Below are 19,496 nucleotides of genomic sequence, written 5' to 3' on the forward strand. Positions count from 1 at the left end.
ACGAAGCTGCTCTGCTTTTTCCCAGTCATTGCTTTCTGTTCAACCACCCTGCCCTTGGCCACACTCCATCGTGGGGCGTTGTGGCCCTTTTCAGGCTATCCCGGCATCCTCCCACATTCAACAGAGAGTTCACTTCCTCCCTTCTCCAGCCCCAGCAGGCCAAGAGGCTCAGAAACGCCGCAGGCAGAGCAGCCGCCAGGATGAGTGCTTCCTGAACCACCGTCCTGCCAAGGCTGACTGTGAAATCTGCCGAGTCAGCTGGGAGGAAGAGAGAATGCAGGAACGGGGATGGCAGGGAGTCTGAAGCCCACTGCTTGCTCCCTGTGTTGGGCTGGGCAGGGCACGTGGTCTCTGCGGAGTCCTCAGTTTCTTCCTCTGGTCTGAGGTTGGCGGCGCTTACCTCATAGGCCCACGGTGAGGAGTGGGGCGTAGGGAGGATGAGTGGGAGTGCCCAGCTGAGAGTCAGGACCCCAACTCTGACTGTTGTCTAAGAACGCATAACAGGCGCTCCGTGATCAGCATGGACTCCTCACTCGCTGTACCTCTCATGCACCAAACCACTCCAGAACCGAGTGACTCAAAATCACCACCACCGAACCAGCTCCCAGTCCCACGGGGCAGTCCTTTGGCCGGGCTGGCCTGCACTGGACTCAGCGTGTGTCTGTGGTCACACAGTGAGTCTCACCGGGGGTTGGCTGGCCCAAGTGGCCCCTCTCTCATGCTGGGCCGTGGGTGGCTGTCACCCCAGAGGCCAGCCCAGGTGTGTTCACATGGCGGCTGGGTTCCAAGGGCAGCAGGAGGACCAGGGTGCCTCCCAGGTGCAAACGCTTTTGAATCCGCTTGCCTCACGACAGCTGTTGTCCCGTTAGCGAAAGCGAGTCCCATAGCCCAGGGCAGAGTCAGTGTGGGGGGATCCACCCACAGGCCTGGACTCACGAGAAGCGAGCAATGGGCCCCTCCACCTCTGCCTGCTCTACCTCCATCACCCACCAATTGGGAATCTTCATCAGAGGCCACCGCTCCGGCCCCCAGATGAGATACGGGCCGACTCAGTGAGTCTGATCTGCCATCCTTTCTTGGTCCACGTTCTTCTTTTGGCGGGATGTGGCTCGCTGGACAGGCCTGGGATTACTGTCTTGGCAAGCCAGGGTTCTGGCCAATACCATCGGGGGAGGCAGGCGAGTGCCAGGGTCCCGAGGTTCTGCTGGCATTCATGGTGAGCCAGGGCCTTCCCCAGGCAGCCATGAGGTCCACCTGGGTGGCGCCAGGGGGGACAGGGTTGCTGAGTCCTGCCCGAGGGAGAAGCCAGGAGAGGTCTGGAACCTACAGCCACACTCAGGCTCATCCCGGCTGGAATCAGACCACGGGAGATGGTGCCTGCAGCCTGATGGTGTTGGGGCAGGAAAGACCCCGGCGGGGACCCCAAGGCTTAGTCAGAGCCAGGTGTCGTGTCTAGAGACAGCAGTACAAGGCCGTTGGGTGGGGGCCGGACGCCTCATGTCACCAGCACCACTGGGCAGCCCACACCTGGATCCGCCGCTTGACTGATGTGAAGGAATCAGAAGTCTGGAACGTGCCCAAGCCCCCAACAAGCCCAAACGTGGGGGGTCTGCACGGCTTGTTCTTCCTGACACCCGGGGAGGTCTGATGAAGCTGTTTCTGCTGAGATCCTGGCCGCCCCTCACCCTGCAGAGCCAAGGAGGGAGCCCCGAAGCAGGACAGCACTGATCCCCTCTCGCTCTAGTCTCCGAGCACATTGCCTTGGTTGCAAAGCCAGGAAAATCCAGGCTGAAGGAACCAGCCCTTTGCAACAGACAAAAGAGACAAGGCTGGTGACGGACGGTCTTGTTATTTGTGAAAAGAGGCGAAAATGGCTGTGACTAAAGTGACTCCACCTGTTGTCATCCAGGGGCGTGACAGGCCCCACACTCGGCCGTGCAGCCAATGATTTGTCTAGAATATAAAATGCTTTAGTGACTCCTCCTCATGCCCCATCTCTGAAGTTCACCTTCACGTTTACTTTCAGACACACAAGTGCTCCAGACACTTTCTAACGCACCATGGAGCAGTTTAGGCCTTGGCTCTGGACTCAGAACACCTGGGTTCAAATCCCAACCCTCTTCATCATTTTCGAAACGCAGGCCTTGGGCAAACATCTCTGTGGCTCTGAGCCCAATCTCTGTGTCTGCAGGAGGAGAAGAAAAGCTGCAGCCACAATGTAGAGCTGTTCTGAGGATCTGGAGATAGCGGATATTAAGTACTTAGCACAGTGCTTGATGGGAGCTCAACCAACATCACTTGTCGCTGTGATTATACCCGGGGGGTGCCTGTGTATAGCGAGAACACAGAATGCCCGTGTGAGCGGGACGTCTAAAAATCTTCCGAATGCTTTCAGTTTCCCAGTGATGCAAACACTGTCATGAAACGAACAAGAAACGGCAACATTGGAAACACAAGGGAAGCCAGGTGTGTCGGGTCTTATCTCTGGGAGACTGGGCTGGGAGGAAGGTTTGGTAGAAGCTGAAAAGCAATTCTAGGGGAGTGAAAGTACAGAGAGAGGAGCATCCAACACATCGAGGACCCTGTGAGAGGAGGGGAACCAACGCATGGAGGCCCCTGTGAGAGGAGGGGAACCAACGCATGGAGGCCCCTGTGAGAGGAGGGGACACAACGCATCGAGGCCCCTGTGAGAGGAGGGGACACAACGCATCGAGGCCCCTGTGAGAGGAGGGGACACAACGCATCGAGGCCCCTGTGAGAGGAGGGGACACAATGCATCGAGGCCCCTGTGAGAGGAGGGGAACCAACGCATCGAGGCCCGTGTGAGAGGAGGGGAACCAACGCATCGAGGCCCCTGTGAGAGGAGGGGAACCAACGCATCGAGGCCCGTGTGAGAGGAGGGAACCAACGCATCGAGGCCCGTGTGAGAGGAGGGGACACAACGTATCGAGGCCCCTGTGAGAAGAGGGAACGAACGCATCGAGGCCCCTGTGTGGTACTTCCGACCGGGTAATGACCCATGGAATGGCCTTGCCTGGAATGAAGTACTTTTTTTTTTTTTTGGAGACAGAATCTCACTCTGTCACCAGGCTGGAGTGCAGTGGCGCAATCTCAGCTCACTGCAGCTTCCACCTCCTGGGTTTACGCCATTCTTCTGCCTCAGCCTCCCGAGTAACTGGGACTGTACAGGCGCATGCCACCATGCCCAGCTAATTTTTGTTTTTTCTTTTTCCTTTTTTTTTTTTTTTTTTTGAGCCGGAGTCTCGCTCTGTCGCCCAGGCAGGAGTGCAGTGGCGAGATCTCAGCTCACTGCAACCTCTGTCTCTCAAGATTAAGCAATTCTTTGCCTCAGCCTCTGGAGTAGCTGGGATTACAGGTGCGTGCCACCCACCACGTCTGGCTAACTTTTTGTATTTTTAGTAGAGACACGCTTTCACTATCTTGGTCAGGCTGGTCTGGAACTCCTGACCTTGTGATCCACTCGCCTCGGCCTCCCAAAGTGCTGGGATTACAGGTGTGAGCCACTGCGCCTGGCCCGTTTTTGTATTTTTAGTAGAGACAGGGCTTCACTATGTTGGTGGGGATGGTCTCGATCTCTTGACCTCGTGATCCGCCCACCTCGGCCTCCCAAAGTGCTGGGATTACAGGCGTGAGCCACTGTGCCCGGCCCATGAAGTACTTTCTCACAAGACTAAGAGTAGCAGCCCAGGAGAGAAGCCCAGAGGCGTACACCATGGAGTTTCCAGGCAGATTCTGCAAATCCATTAACACAGAAGACTAGGGAGCAGAACCAGTTACTTATTTGAAGAAGAGTGGGAAAACTTGAGCTGTCTTTGATGAGGAAGGACTCATAGGTGAATCAGAACTATGATGCTTTCACAGTCATTTCTCATTTGAATGGTTCTCGTTGGTTATGGCCCTTGAAAAGGCATTTGTAACATAGGCTCATGAAACCTGTGTGTATCTCCAAAATTCTGTTTTTCCCTGCATGACAAGCGAGAGCAATGGGCACGCCTGCTTCTGGGCCTCTGCGGTGGGACCTCGAAGGCAGTCTCGTGCAGGCCCCTGGGTTCCCAGGCAGGAGCTGGGTTTCTCGGAAGGTCACGACAGATCCCGGTCGCCCTCGAAGCTACCACACTGAATCCATGTCCCTCCCGTGCCCAATCTGCCAGTTCAAACACCACGCCCACATCTCACCTGTACTGTTATTTACCAGAGTCCATCGATTGTCTAAGGCGTGATTTTTTTTTTTCTTTCTTTCTCGGATTTTCACATCTCTGATTTGGGATGCAGCTCAGAATTGATGATACAAAAGTACTGGGCCCTAGTTTATTGGGAGCATTTTTTCTTTCTGAGCACTTCATAGAATAACAATGAATCTTACAGGGGACGGCATCTGAGATTCGGTGAAATAAAAATCTAGTGCTTAAATTTTCTTCATCAAATCAACTCCCTGTTTCATCTAAACGTGCTTATTTTAAAAGGAAATTTTTATCACTGCTTTAAACGGAGCGCCGATATTCTTTGATGTGCTGCTTGTATTTTTTCCTCCTAGACATTAAATAATCTATAATTTTTACAGTCTGTCTGTGTATATTACCGGGGGAAACTTGCCCTGGTCCGTAAGGCAGAGACAGATGGACTTGTATTTCACCCCAGTGTGGTGAGAAAGAAGTGCCTCCCAGACCAGAATCTTTGGTGGACACATTGGTGTCTAGATGGCAGGAGAGAGGGACATAGAAAGCACTGGAATAATACCTGAGCAGGGTGCGCACTGACCCAGCAGGTACAGAGCAACGGCCACATGCACAGCAGGGCAGAGCCACCTGCCCGCAATCCCCATTCCTCCGCTTCGCAGCCAATATCTCACCCGCTCCACCTTCAACACACACCCCTGATCTGATCCCTCCTCCCCTGCCCCCGCACCGTTCCCCTTCTCGCCGCTCTCCTGTAGGATGATGCTACAGCCCGGGCCAGCCTCCTCACTCCCTGGTCTACAGAATCTCTGCCACCCATTCTCCTCTGAGCCATCTGCATTCCACCTTCCGTTTTCACCTATCACTCATTATCAAGCCCCTGTCATTGCCTCTCTCAGACTACTCTGTGTTGGAAACACCTTCCCTGCTCTTCTCTGGAGGCTGTTTCTGGCTGATCTATGAAGTGTGGAGATGATCGATAGCTTCTTTCCATCGTGGCACTGAGATGGGGGATTCGGCCTGAGGGATCCCGGTCTTAGGGAGGTCTGGTCCTCCTGCTTCACTCTCCAGTGGGATACGCCATAGCCCCACGTGCTGTGGCCTGCAGTGTCTGCAACCCACTCACCAAGCTCCAGCCACTGGCACCACCCGAGCTCTGCCCACCGTGGGCCCCTGGATCGGCGGATCCTCCCGTTGGAAGATCTTCCCCAGGATTCTTGTGTATCTGGGCCCTTGTCACTCCAGTCTCTTCCCTAAGCCTCTCGTGTTAGCCCTCCTCTCTTTCCTTCAGAGCACTGATCACGCTCAGGCTGTTGTTTGCTGGTTTAATTACCTGTGTGTTACCTCTGCCCTGGACGCAGGAAAGCCAGGGTCCTGATAAACAAGCCAGTCAAGATCCTGGCTTTCCCGGGTCCTTCGATTCCAGCATCTGGAGCAGGTCTTGGCTTTTCCAGCATCTAGAACAGGAGCTTCATAGATGTCTGCTGAGGAGACGGATGAGCGAGGGGAGCACCAGGACACTGTCTAAGACACGGGGATGTCAGCATCCCTCCTAGGATGCTAAGGGTAGCCGAAGGCCCACGTTGCGGGGCGTGGCTTCAAGCGGAACCTTGGGTGGTCTCAGTCAGCGACCACAGGACAAACATCTCGGGAGGAACAGGAGAGGAATGTCTTGGGTGTGACTGAGACAGGGTCAAGAGCGTACATGACACAGCTCCATTGGGAGAGTGCCGTTCTAGTCTCAGAACACAGAGGTCTGGGCTTGGCTCAGCTTTTCCTCACAGGTCTCTGCTGGCGAGTCCCCGCTCCCCACGCACTCAGCTCTGGCCCCTTCCAGCTCAGATTCCAAAACCCCCCACTTCAGGCGCCACAAGGCTCCTGGCCCGCAGAGGTGGTCAGGCGCGGCTCAGTGTGTAGACTGTGGAGGGCTGGGCGCTGGCGTGGCCCTGGCTGCCATCTCCCCAACCCCGGGTCTTACCTTGCACGGGGGCCAAGGGCTCGTACACCACCCGATAGCCCTGCAGGATGCCATTGGCCGCCGCAGGCTCGCCCCAGGAGACGTTGAGCGTGGTAGAGGTTATTTCTGAGAACGCCAGAAAGCTGGGGGCCCCAGGGGCTGGGAGAATAGAACACAAAGTGACTTTTACGGAGGCTCCTTCATAGATCACATACATACATGTCTGTGCCTCCGTATAGAATAAAAAATGTTATTAGATGTTATTTTCAACTCAGTAAAAGCCTAAATGCCATAAAATGAAAAGATTTATTGATCACCTCAGAACTTCCGAGGATCAATCAGAAATGCAGACCCTCTCGAGAAGCGCAGAGAAAATGACAGTGTTTAAACACAAAGGGGCTTGAGAGACAAAACGGCAGAGGCATAAAAATGAATAATAGATGGAAACAGAAAATGAAATGCAGAGAGCTCCATTTTCTAGCAACTGCTGGAGGATTCCAGAGGCTCTAGTCCTGCTCTTTGCAGGAGAGACGGAGTTCTGTGAGGGATGAAGCTTCTCTTGACCCCTCCTCGCCTCTCCCTCGAGTCCTGGGGGTTTTGGAGGATGCACCCTGCTCCTGCATGTGAAATCGTCCACGAGACTCTCCCAGCTCTGAGTGTCCCCCTGGATCTGGAGGAGGGAGGGGGCTGGTGGAAACACGTAGAGCTACAGAAGGTCAGGTGTGGCCAGGCGCGGTGGCTCACGCCTGGAATCCTGGCACTCTGGGAGGCCGAGGCGGGCAGGTCACGAGGTCAGGAGATCGAGACTATCCTGGTTAACACGGTGTAACCCCGTCTCTACCAAAAATACAAAAAATTAGCCAGGCGTGGTGGTGGGTGCCTGTAGTCCCAGATACTTGGGAGGCTGAGGCAGGAGAATGGTGTGAACCCGGGAGGCGGAGCTTGCAGTGAGCCGAGATCATGCCACTGCACTCCAGCCTGGGCAACAGAGCGAGACTCTGTCTCAACAAAGAAAGAGAGAAAGAAAGAAAAAAAGAAGGTCAGGTGTGTGGCCAGGGTGATGTGGAGCCTGCTGGCAGATCCCCCTCTGCCTGGGCGCCGTGTAAGGTGGGCGTGTACTGGGGCTGCCCCTACCAGACGGCCTAGATGGGGACCTGCTCTCCTCGCCCCAGTGACCCTCGCTGCTCAGAAGTGCCTGTCAAGTGGCACCCACCCTGCTCCCTCTCTGCCCTCCCTCCAGTCTCTGGATCCTGTAGCTACGACCAGCCAGGCTGGCAGTGCTCAACATGGCCCTGCCCCCATCTCTGCCCACAGGTCTGCCCGCGTCCTTCCAGCTCAGATGCGGGCACTGGATGAAGCCAAAGGAAGTGGTCCTTGCAACCTGGTTGTGGTCAGCACGTGGGAGTATGATGCCGAGGGGCCCTGATTCCTGGAGTCCCTTGTCTGTGGGTTGGCTGAGCCCATGGGATGTCGGAAGGCCCTGAGCCCTACGTCTCTGCCCACGGCTCGTCTCTGCCCACGGCTCCCAGACCTCAGTCTCCCGGTCTCTCAGACTTCCAGAATCCTACAGAGGGCCTTAGGAGAGCTCCCTAGAGCCCAAGGCCAAGCAGCTTCAAAGCAACCTCCACCTGCTAGGAAACTGAGATGTGCTGGAAGAGGCATCTGCTGAGAACAGGCGCTGCGCCCTGTGCGTGGAGATGAGGCCAGAGCAGCGCAGTGCCTGTCCGAGCCCTCGGGACTGCCCTGCGGCATGCACGCAGTGGACAGTCTCCAGGGGTGATCTGTGGCCCTGAGACCCAGGGGAATGCCCGTACTGTGGCCAGTCTCCAGAGGTGATCTGTGGCCCTGAGACCCAGGGGAACACCCGTCGCTGTGGCCTGGCTTTGCTGCCCAAGGAGCCCCCCACCAGGGATCTGGACATGCTATCAGGCGACCCTGATGAGAAGATCCACTCCCTGGAGGAACTGGAATGGATGCTGTCAGTTATGAACGAGGCCTCACTGCAGACTCAAAGCCCTTCCTCCCCTCTGAATCTCCAGGGCTCTGGAAAAAAACACGTATTGCTCCAACCCACCTAACATTTATTTAGTGCCACTGTGTAACCAGTCTGAGGCCAGGCACAGGGAGAACAAATGAGCCAAACCCAGTCCTGCCCCTCCAGAAACTCCCAGCTACACAAAAGGTGTTGCCTTCTGCCTGGGTGGGCCAGGAACCACTGTGTGAGGGGACCTGAGCTGGCGCTCTCAAAACACATGTCCAAGGAGGCCTGCCCAAAGGAAACCCGCCTTCCTCCTACCCGCCTGGTGGGTGCGCCCCTGCCGGGGGTCACTCCTGGGCCCATCTCCGGCGGCGTTGAAGGCTGATATGCTGACCAGGTACTCGGTATGGCTGGTCAGGTTCTTCAGCCTCACCACGGGCTCAGGGAGGAACAGGACCTTCATTTTCTCTGTGTCGTTCTGGCTGTCTGCCTCCCAGTAGTAAATCTGTTAGGAAGAGCAAGACGTTGGGGTGGCCCCTGGGGAAGCCTTCCAGGAAGGGAGGCCACTGAGTGTAAGGTCAGAGTGAGGGGGTGAGCTGAGTTCTGGGGCGAGCTGTGCCTGGGTGGAAGGTGGAAAGGCTCTCTCCTGGAGGAATCAGGGAGAAGCTGAGGCTACTGTGCACCGACGGGGACCCCTGGCTGCTAATATTGTTTGGGAGATGCTGTTTAGCATTTTCCTGATGTTCATCTAGGGTTTGAGCACTGCCTCATTAAACAAAGTGCTGCTGAAGATGAGGTCTGAGGACGGAAGGGAAGCTTCCTTTCAACTGCCGATGACGTGCCTTTCCTTGCAGACCTAGCTCTGCCAGTGTTTTGATTTTTGGCCTCTCCCTCTCCCCCATCTTCTGGAGAGAAGGGAAGCCATCCCGTGTCCACCCCGTGCTCTGAGCTGTGGAGAGAACAAAGCCCCCAACTCCTACGTGTTCCCACATTTTGTTCAGAGCCGACATCTAAGTTTTCCTCAATATGGCAACATACTTTGGAGATTACAGCAATCAAAAACAACAGGCAGGAGAACCATGTTGGGCTCAGGGCTGCTGGGAAGGCCTCATTCCTCTGGGGTGCCATTTCCTCTTGTCTAGCTTTTATGTGCTTGTAGTTGAACTTGATGCCCAAGCACAAAGGTTTAAAGAGGTTGCCAGAATTGCTTCCCTAGACAGCTGGCCGGAAACCACCGCTGCCTCTGGCCAGTGCCAGCCAGGCTGCCTAAAGACACTACCAATCAGAAGACCGACCTTGGCTCTGTGGGTCTAAACCACGGCCAGGCTGTTAGAGCGGCTTGCCTGTGTGAAAAGGCAGCACGGAGGCTTCGGGGCGGCAGCCTGGAGCGCCCCGGGGCTGGCACACCTGCCTCGCACACCGGCCTGCCTCGCTCGTGCTGGGCAGGCCCTGGCAGGTGAGCATCACTCATTTCCACCTACAGGATACAGCGGCTTCTGCTCACTGAACTGACCGTCTAAGATATTCTGCTCGCCCAGGCCTTGCTGACTTGAGATCAATATCCAAGTTCAATGTCTTTATCATTAAGGAAATTAGAAAACATATTTTGGACATACATAAGTAGCACCATGCCTCCAAGCTCATGGGGCTCTCCATTAGCTCATTCATCACTGAAACAGCCCTGCCATGGAGGAAGGTATTAATTTTCATAACACACCTGCAAAAATCATCTTTAAATGGACATTTAATTGGTCCCATAGTCATTAGGGGAGGCTAGCCCCCAGAATCTGATGACTGATCGACTTGGGCCCTGGCAGAACAGACAGGGGAATTTATTCCGGAGAAGGATGGGGGCGTTTTCACGGCACAGACCCGGGATGCTTAGGGGCCCTGCACTCTCCAAGACGGCCAGGCCTCAGGGATGGGATGCCGCTAGGCACTTCCTGCCCCCTGCGTAACCCAGCCCCACATAATGATTCCTCATTTGAGGCTCTCCTGTTAGGGCCTGCTGCCTTTCTTTCTCCCCATCTCTAGACCCTCCAGTGATTATGGGCGGTTCTCAAAACGGGGTTCCCAGGGACCTCACATCTGGGACCTTGTGAGGAATGCGATTGGCGGGCCCCACCCTGGACCGACCGAATCAAGGGACTCGCTCAGTGTCCAACTGTGACCCAAGGGCCTGTCTGGGATGGGGAACCTGGTCTCTTCCAGGCGCCCCGTGTTCTTTTATTGTCAGCCAGTGTACTGGGGGCTCCAGAATGGGCCCAGGAAACGGAAGGGTTCCCCAGTCACGCCATGCACCCGGAGTGGGGAGAAGCTGCTGGATGAACAAGGGCCCCCAACCTGGGTTGTTCTGTGGTGGGCACAGCCAGCTGCACAGTGAGCCTGCCCCACCCCCGCCCCCCGCCCCGTGATGCCTCCTACCCACGAGCAGCTGTGACCACAGCTAAGAGGCCAGGTCTAGCCAAGCTCTGACACTTGGGCCCCAGCTCTCCAGGTGGAGCGCCTGCGGGGTCTGCTGCTGGCAACGCAGTGGGCGGGACCACGTGAACCAGGGGTGTGCGAGTGAGCCGCGGGAGGCAACCGCACGGGAGGGCCTTGCCTTGTAGCCTTGGATGTTCCCATTCTGGGTCTCCGGGGGCGGTGGGTCCCACGTGACCTCCAGCTGGCTGGCCGTGAGCGGGGTCACCTGCACGTTCTGCGGGGCCATGGCCGGGGCTGAGGAAAGAGCAACACGGAGAGAAGCTGAGATGTTTATTCAGAGCCGGCCTAAACCCTCGCCCACACGCCCAGGGGGCTCACGCATGCCCTCATTCCGATGGGAACCACGTGAGAGATTCTGCCTTGGGCCGTCACCCTGGCTTGGGAGGCCTTGGACAGTTATGTCCTGGGATCCATGGCTCTGTGTCCCTCCCAAGAGCTCTCAGCCCTTTTTTGCCAGGGAAGACCGCAAATCCTCCCCATACGATGTTCTCAAATGCATACAATAAAATATATAGAATTGCACAGAAAAATGATTATAGCCAGATACAGTTAGCAGAGTATTTGAAACCAAAGGTATGAGATCATAATCCACGTGCTTCTTGGTTAATACCTGACCAGGCTTAGGGGCTGGTCTGATGGCTGCTGTGAGATCAAAGCATTGGTGGCTGAGGATGTTAACTTGAAGTCCCAGCAATGCCTGGGACGTGACAGGGTCACCGTGGCTCTGTCGGCGAGGGAGTCACAGGATTCCTGACTGTTGTGGTTTTTGTCACTGATATTCCTGATTGAGATTAGAGAAAAGATAGCTGTGTTGCCATGACAGGTTCAGGCATCCCTGGCTATGAAGACCCCATCTAGATGAAGTTTGTCCAGACACGCAGAGTTGTCCCTACAAGAGGGACAGGAAGCTCCGATGTCTGAGAACACAGCTGCACCTTGCTCTCTGAGGCCAGCTCTGGCTTCAAATTCTGAGGATCCAGTCTTCACCTCTAGCCCCCTCACTACCCCTGGGGAGGAGCTCACTGGGGTATCGTCTGCGTCTGCAGGGCTACATGGAGCATGCAAACCAAAGAACATACGAGGATGGTGCGGCCGCGCCTCCGCACCTCCGCACCTCACCACACCCCCATTAGGGGCGTGGCCGCGCCCCCGCACCTCACCACACCGCCATTAGGGGCGTGGCCGCGCCCCCGCACCTCACCACCCCGCCATTAGGGGCGTGGCCGCGCCCCCGCACCTCACCACACCGCCATTAGGGGCGTGGCCGCGCCTCCGCACCTCACCACACCGCCATTAGAGGTGTGGCCGCACCTCCGCACACCGCCATTAGAGGTGTGGCCACGCCTCCACACCTCACCACACCGCCATTAGAGGTGTGGCCGCGCCTCCGCACGTCACCACACCGCCATTAGGGGCGTGGCCGCACCTCCCCACCTCACCACACAGTCATAGGGAATTGGGAGCACACGCCTGCATTCCAGAACATCTCCGTCCTGTCTGCCCCGTGCCAGCTTCACACCATCTTTGAATTCCACGCTGTGCACTTCCTCTTGACGGCCTATTCTCCGCTACTCCCTCCTCCCACTGGGGCTCTCCTGGCTGTCCATGAGCTGGGCCCTGGGGAGCTCCAGGGCAGCTGTGCTACTCCTCTCCGCCTGCAGCTGGGGCTGGGGCTGTGGCCCAGGAGTGCAGCCTTTTGACCAAGTCTTTTTACGAACCATTGATGGAGACCATAAAACAGTCGTGTCCGAGGGAGACGGTCCAGCACCCGTCCCTCTGGAGAGGCCTTGTTGGGAGAGACTGACCTCAGGACTCGCCCCTTCCCCATCACCCCCTCCCCACTTTCTGCTCTCTCCCCCCAATGCAGAATAAAATAGTAATTAACACCCACGCAGCCTGACACCAACTATTTATTTTGTTCTAACTGTGCGGTTTCCATATTATCAGTGCCCACCCTGCCGTTAATGGAAATGTTAATAGCTCACACCAGGTTGTTGTGACAGACGCTCAGCCTCATTATCAGAAATTCTTATTTACCGCTCCATTAAACAACAGAATCACACAAAAAAACAATTCAATCAAAACTAACTGGAGGAATTTTAACAGCCACATTAATAATCCAAAACATAAATAAAGTTAATGTCTTCTGCATGTTTGCCATCGGCAACTCCATTGCAAAATTACTGTTGTACAATTAAAATGTGAAAGGCAAAATTGAGCGCGGCCATTACCTGGTAGTCGGTGAGACATCACCCCCCCTCCCCATGACACCCCCAGGGTTTCTTTCCAAAGATGGCCAAACTCAGCACGCCCACGATAGCTCTGGACTTGGATATCTGCCTGTAGGAACCAGTGCAATCTGTGAGCTCCAGGTGAACCCCCAGAAATCAGGGGCCTGCATGCCCCTTTCTCTGGGGTGAACAGGAGCTGGACAAAGTCCCCTGGCCCTGTCTCAGGCAGCCGAGCCACACTGCTGTGCCCACCAGCAATGCTGCACCAAGGCACTTCCGGACCGTAAAATTACTGCAGGCAACAAAGCATTTTTTCTTGACACCAGCAGGGAAGAGAGAAATATATGTCAACACTGAGCAAAGCACGTTGGTTTGGAGACTTATTTTTTGGCTCCTGAAAGCCGCTGGGTCTCCACCCTGACAGGAGAACCTGACTTTGAGGAAGGCCCTGCTATTGACAAGCCCTGGTGCAACTCTCATTCTTCGTAAAGTGTGTGCAGTCCGGGAGCCACGGAGGATCTGACTGTCGTTCGCTTTTCACTTTCCCACCTTAGCGTTTGCAGTGTAAGGATGACATACATACCAGCTTGGAAGCTTTAAAAAAAAAAATACAAGAAATTATTTTTAAAAAGCATTTTACACCGGCGGTTGCTGGCATCTGTGGATAGGTAGATGGCCTGCAACCGGCATTTAAAGGGTAAGGTGCAAAGTTGGGGTTTTCTCTGGGGTCTCATGCTCAGGCCACGAGGCCATCGTGGAGTTGAGTGGCTCGGGTCCTTGCCGTGATGGGTTCTGTACCCTTGCCAGGAGGCCTCTGCAGCCTTGCAGAGGGATCTTGCTGAGGCAATGAGAGATAAGCTTTCAGGACCTCTGGAGGGCCCCTCACCTGACAGCCATCATGGAATTCCTGACATTTCTGAAATGTTCTGGGATTCTGGCTGATTGCTTGGATGGCCTTGCCTGGTTGGGTGCTGGGGGCTGAGCCGGGCTATGGCATGGCTCTCCCGGGGTCTCCTATCTCTGTGGGAAGGGGTGGGCTGGAGGCTACAGCCAAGCCCCAAGCAGCAGCAAGGACAGCGTTCTGTCACCTCACCCAGCCTCCCTGGGCTCACTGTCCCTAAGTGGCCAGTGAGCTTCAGCTGGAACAAAAGCAGCCGCTGGGACACAGTGGCTGCCCTGACTTAGTCTTAATTTGCTGGTGGGTGGTGAGCACCAGCAGCTCATGGTTCTACCTCCATGTCCCACCAGACCCAAGGCGAACCTGGGCCCTGCATGGCAGGCCTGGGCTGCAGCCCCCTCACCTCGGGGTTTAGGAACCTCTGCTAAAGGTAAGGCAGCTGGACAGGCACTGGTGTGGCTCAAACTTCAGGAGAAAAAACAAACGGTTCTACATGGCACTTGGTGGAGCAATGGAGGCCTCAGAGAGTGAGGGAAAGTTTTCAGAGCTGTAGGAATTAACTCTGCAGGGAGAATGATGCTCATTCATTCAGCCTGCACCTACTCATTCAAAACATTCACCATCCACCAGGTGGAAGGTCATCCATCTGATCTGGGGACAGTGACATGGCCCTGTGACTGGCGGTCACTCCAACTGAGGGAGGACTGTATATTTTCCCCTCTCGCCCCACATGACCAAATGATTCACCTTCTGCAGAGTCACATGGCCTGCAACCTTCTCTTCCAGCAGCCCTGAGGCTGGCAGTCACACAGCTCAGTCTTCTCAGCTTCTCCCCGAGCCAAAGTCTTGGGACGAAAACAGCAGGTAGTAGAATAGACGATGCCGGCACTCGGAGGGCGGCAGCGGGAGGGACCAGCACCACTGGCAGGACCAGCCCTTGAGGCTTGGAGGTTGTTTGTTATCTCAGCCTAATGCTGCCAAAATCTTCCTGAATATTAACCAGGGTCTAGGCCTGGGGCTGAGGGATAGGTGGACACCAGATGTGAAAGACAAGTTTCACCAGAGAAGGACATGCATCACAATAATCACGGTGCCAGGCGGAGTGTGAGGACAGGGTCAGGGGCCCAGAGAGCATGCCCAACTGGGGATGTGGGTATTTCCCGGAAAGCAGAACATCTGGCTGATCCTTAAATAACAGGGAAGATTTGAGACGTGACAGTGGGCCAGGGAGCAAAGGCACTGCTGACTGTAGAGATGGAAGGAGAAAGAGTAGAGGGGTGGGAACACGGGGTGTGGTGTTCACCTAACACGGTGTTAGGTTCACATCAGACGGGTGGTCATCCTACTGCTAGAGCCACCCTGTGCCACGCCGGGTATCTACTGTTGCCACAACCACCCTGTGCCATGCTGGGCGTCTGCTGTTGCCAAAGCCACTCTGTGCCATGCTGGGTGTCTGCTGTCACTAGAGCCACCCTGTGCCATGCCAGGTGCCTCCTGTCACTGAAGCCTCCCTGTGCCACCCTGGGCACCTGCTGTGGCTAGAGCGGTATTGGACCAGGATAGACCATGCTAGATTTCTACTTTCAGTTTCTGTAGCCCATTGATTGACTGTTTGGGTAAAGTAAGGTTTTAATGGATAATGTGAGAATCAATGTTAATGTTTTAATGTAATGAAATAATTGTTTCTTTATATGATTTTTAAAAAATTGTATATTCCTCAGTTTGCTTTAATGACATCAACATTTTCCTGGTGAGATTCTCTTTCTGATTTCCTGTGGAACTACGGGAAATAGAATTCTCTGATCTAATTTACCTTCTCAGCAAATCTTGCCAGCAATCTGCTCCCCTGAGCAGGGGGACCTGGAGACAGGCTCTGGGTCTGGGTGATTCTGCAGCTCGGGAGCCCTTCTCGATGAATCAGGAGGTGTAAAGGGATTACCCTGCTTCTACTCAGGTGCGGACAAGTGAGAGTTGGAGACAGAGAGCAATAACTCAAGGCAGAAGTGCAAGCAAGCCAGGGGCAGAGCCTGAGCAGGCAACCCAGGAAACGCAGAACCCTGTGTCTGGGCAAGTGCAGAGCCCCAGGAACAAAGGACATGGTGCCCAGTGTACCCCAGCCAGCTGAGTAGCTATCTGCCATGCCCACCAGGAGCTTCAGGTCCCTACACGAGCTGAGGGACATAAAGGCTTTATTGCAACTATTCAACTCTGCCTTCCTGTGGCAAAAGCAGCCTCCAACAATCCGTAATGCATGGGCATGGCACTGTTCCAATAAAACTTTGTTTACAAGAACAAGTAGTGGGCTGGATTTGGCCCGAGCTGTTTGCAGCTCACTGCAGCTGTCTGCAGATGCACCTCCCGGTACTCATGCCCTTGGGAATCTCCTTCCCTTGAATGTGGGCTGAATACGTGGTTTGTTTCTAAGGAGTAGAATGTGGCACTGCCGTGACTCAGAAATAAGAGCCTGTGCCTTCTCTCCTGCTCACCCACTCCTGCACTCTGGCCAGCCCATGCTAATGAAGCCAGCTGCCACGTTGTGAGAGGCCCCGTGGAGAGGCCCTTCATGGCAAGGAACTCAAGTCCAGCAGTCCACGAAGAATGGAATCCCACTAGCAACGGCATGGGTGAGCCTGGAAACGCATCCTTCCCCGGTCGAACTTTCAGAGAAGACCACAGGCCTGGATGACACTGTGCCAGAAGACCCTGAGGCAGAGGACCTACCGAAGTTGTGCCCAGATTTCTGGCCCACGGAAACCAAGGTAGGAGATGCGCGTTGTTTTAGGTTGCTGTGCTGGGATCATTTGTTATGTGGTAACGGATGACTGATACATCCCAGCTGTAGCTCCAGCTCCTCTAGGAAGGTGCCAGCCTCAGCCCAGCCTCTGCACATTCTGAGGGCTCCAAGACTGGCTGGAGTTTGGTGCAGCCCTTGCCATGAATGTTGGATTTCATGGTGTGGGTGTGCAGGTGATAAGCCATTGTCAGGGTCCGCATGTCTTTACACACAGCCAGACCTGGCTCAGGGTGGGGCACTACAGGTACGCAGAAGAAATGTAAGAGATGCTTCTGGCCTTATTTTGTGGGGTGGGGGGATGGAGTCTCGCTCTGTCGCAGAGGCTGGAGTGCAATGGCACAGTCTCAGCTCACTGCAACCTCTGCCTCCTGGGTGCAAGTTATTCTCCTGCCTCAGCCTCCTGAGTAGCTGGAATTACAGGCACCTGCCACCACGCCTGGCTAATTTTTGTATTTTTAGTGGCGATGGGGTTTTTATTGGCAGGTGAGTCAATGAGGATGACAGAATTCTAGAACTGTGCATGGGTTAATTTGAGTGGTTCTGAGTACAGATGCCTCAAGAACGCAGACGAGGAGAAGTTACTGTGTGTTCTAAGTTCCAACTAAGCACAGGGATGTGTGGAGAGAAAGGCAGGGCACTCCAGGTGAGGGGCTGAGAGCAGCACAGGTGTGGCAGCTGGGGCAGGGGACACTCTCCTTCCACAGCCCCGGGGGATGGCCTTAGTCTGCTCTGCTCTGACATGGCAGCTGCAATCCTAACAAACTGAGTGACTTTAAAGATTGTGTTTTAAAAGGCAGTTGTTTCCATAGGAAAAGGAGGTTGAGGCCAGAAAGCTTCAGACTCATGATAACAAACATATTTGTCCTAGAGATATTTCCATTTTAAAGGTTAGCTCTGAACCCTCAATACTACTAGACAACTCTGGCATTTGATTTTGTCCAGTAATGATCTTTACTTCCCATCATCAGGGAATAGTGCGTCCACCTTCTCATCAGCTCAATAGCCATCATCTCCCACTGTTATGATAAACAAAGTTAAAAGCCACCCCAGCCAACCGGCTCAGCGGCTTGCAGACTGTGTTTGCTTCCTGGCCCGTAGAGTGAGTCCCCATCACAGGAAGATCCGGGTCCTCACAGATGATGACGGCATCACAACCACAGCCCCTAACTCATCAGTTGCATTATATGCAGTTTGTACTCGCAAAATTCAACCTGTTGGAGAAAGATTTTATTTTCCTTTTAGAAAACTGAGGCCGGGTATGCTGGCTCACACCTGTAATCCCAGCACTTTGGGAGGCTGAGGAGGGCGGATCACCTGAAGTCAGGAGTTCGAGACCAGCCCAGCCAACATGGTAGAACCCCGTCACTAGTTAAAACACAAAAATTAGCCGGGCGTGGCAGTGCACGCCTGTAATTTCAGCTACTCTGGACGCTGAGGCAGGAGAATGGCGGGAACCAGGGAGGCAGAGGTTGCCGTGAGCCAAGATCGTGCCACTGCACTCCAGCCTGGGCGACAGAGCAAGACTCTGTCAAAAAAACCCCCACAAAACAACAAAAAAAAAACACAAAAAACTGAGGCTTCAAGGGGTTAAGTCACAGGCCTCAGAATGAGCTCGATCTAAACTTGGATCCGCCTAACTCTAAGGTCCAGGCTGCTTCTCTAAGGTGGGAGTTGCACAACTTTAGGTAAAGGCCCAGATAGTAAGGATGTTAAGCTTTGAGAGATGAAAGGGCTTTGTTGCAATGATTCAACTCCACCTTCTATGGCAAAAGCAGCCTCCAACAACATGCATGGGTGTGGCAGTGTTCCAATAAAACTTTATTTACAAGAACAGGTAATGGGCTAGACTTGGCCCCTGAGATGTTTGCAGATCCTGCTCTGAGGCAGAGGAAGGAACTACGGGAGGGCTGGGACAAGAGCAGAGGCCATGATCCGGAGATAGTGACTGTGAGCTGGTATGTCAAGTGCAAACAGCCCTGGGGCAGAATTCAAGGCACCTGGCCCAGGTGTCCCAGCCAACACCCTTGCAACCTTGTCCCCATCCTTTAACCCTGGGGCTGTCAGGAGTGCAATGGCAGCAGGCTCTGGCCACTCTGGGAACCCTGTGAGGGGAAAGTGAGGGGGGTGTGTGATGGGTTTGGGCCGCTAGCAGACGGTGGCGCTTCTGTGACACCTTGCAGGTAACAGGAGCTACAGGACGTTTCCGCAGAGGCAGAAGACATGACATGAGAGGCCCTACGGGGCAAGTGAGGCGGGAAGGAGGGCACAGGCTGGCTTCACGCCCTCAGGGCCCACATCCTGAAGCCCTCTGTCTCAGTGCTGATTTGATTCCACAGGGCCTCCCTGCCTTAGATGCAGTGGTCAGGCCTGTGCGACTTGGTCCCGCCCATCAGCTGAGCGTTCCTGGAGGACCCTCTGAAATCATTCGCACTTCGCTTTTTCTCACCTGAGAAATGAGAGTAACCTTTAAGCCCTGCTTCTGCCTGCGTGTGGCAAGCGCCTGTCGTCTATGACAAAGGAGAGACCACCGCAGGCAGCAGGTGGGGGTCTCCCTGAGATTCTTACAGTCCGCCCACATCTGAAGGCCAGGAGCACCTGTGCCAGAAACCAGGTGATCTCTGGTCCTCGAGGGGAAGGTGAAAGAAACACTGTTGCCGGGCGTGGTGGCTCAAGCCTGTAATCCCAGCACTTTGGGAGGCCGAGACGGGCGGATCACGAGGTCAGGAGATCGAGACCATCCTGGCTAACATGGTGAAACGCCGTCTCTACTAAAAATACAAAAAAACTAGCCGGGCGAGGTGGCGGGCGCCTGTAGTCCCAGCTACTCGGGAGGCTGAGGCAGGAGAATGGCGTGAACCTGGGAGGCGGAGCTTGCAGTGAGCTGAGATCCGGCCACTGCACTCCAGCCTGGGCGACAGAGCGAGACTCCGTCTCAAAAAAAAAAAAAAAAAAAAACAA

The 19,496-nt window shown here is 54.7% G+C and overlaps 1 protein-coding gene across 4 annotated transcripts in view; it reads right to left on the minus strand.

The window, feature by feature from the left end:
- SDK1 (sidekick cell adhesion molecule 1) overlaps positions 1 to 19,496 on the minus strand; it is a 972,135-nt gene that overhangs the window by 50,805 nt on the left and 901,834 nt on the right. For all 4 annotated transcript variants that reach the window (XM_008018820.3, XM_073012858.1, XM_073012857.1 and 1 more), the window contains 3 exons: positions 10,734 to 10,849; positions 8,450 to 8,636; positions 6,175 to 6,312 (listed from right to left, as the gene is read on the minus strand). In XM_008018820.3, coding sequence (XP_008017011.3) covers positions 6,175 to 6,312; positions 8,450 to 8,636; positions 10,734 to 10,849 — 441 coding nt within the window. The remainder of the gene's footprint in view (positions 1 to 6,174; positions 6,313 to 8,449; positions 8,637 to 10,733; positions 10,850 to 19,496) is intronic.

This window comes from Chlorocebus sabaeus, chromosome 28 (genome assembly GCF_047675955.1).
Source record: "Chlorocebus sabaeus isolate Y175 chromosome 28, mChlSab1.0.hap1, whole genome shotgun sequence".
Classification (NCBI taxonomy): domain Eukaryota; kingdom Metazoa; phylum Chordata; class Mammalia; order Primates; family Cercopithecidae; genus Chlorocebus; species Chlorocebus sabaeus.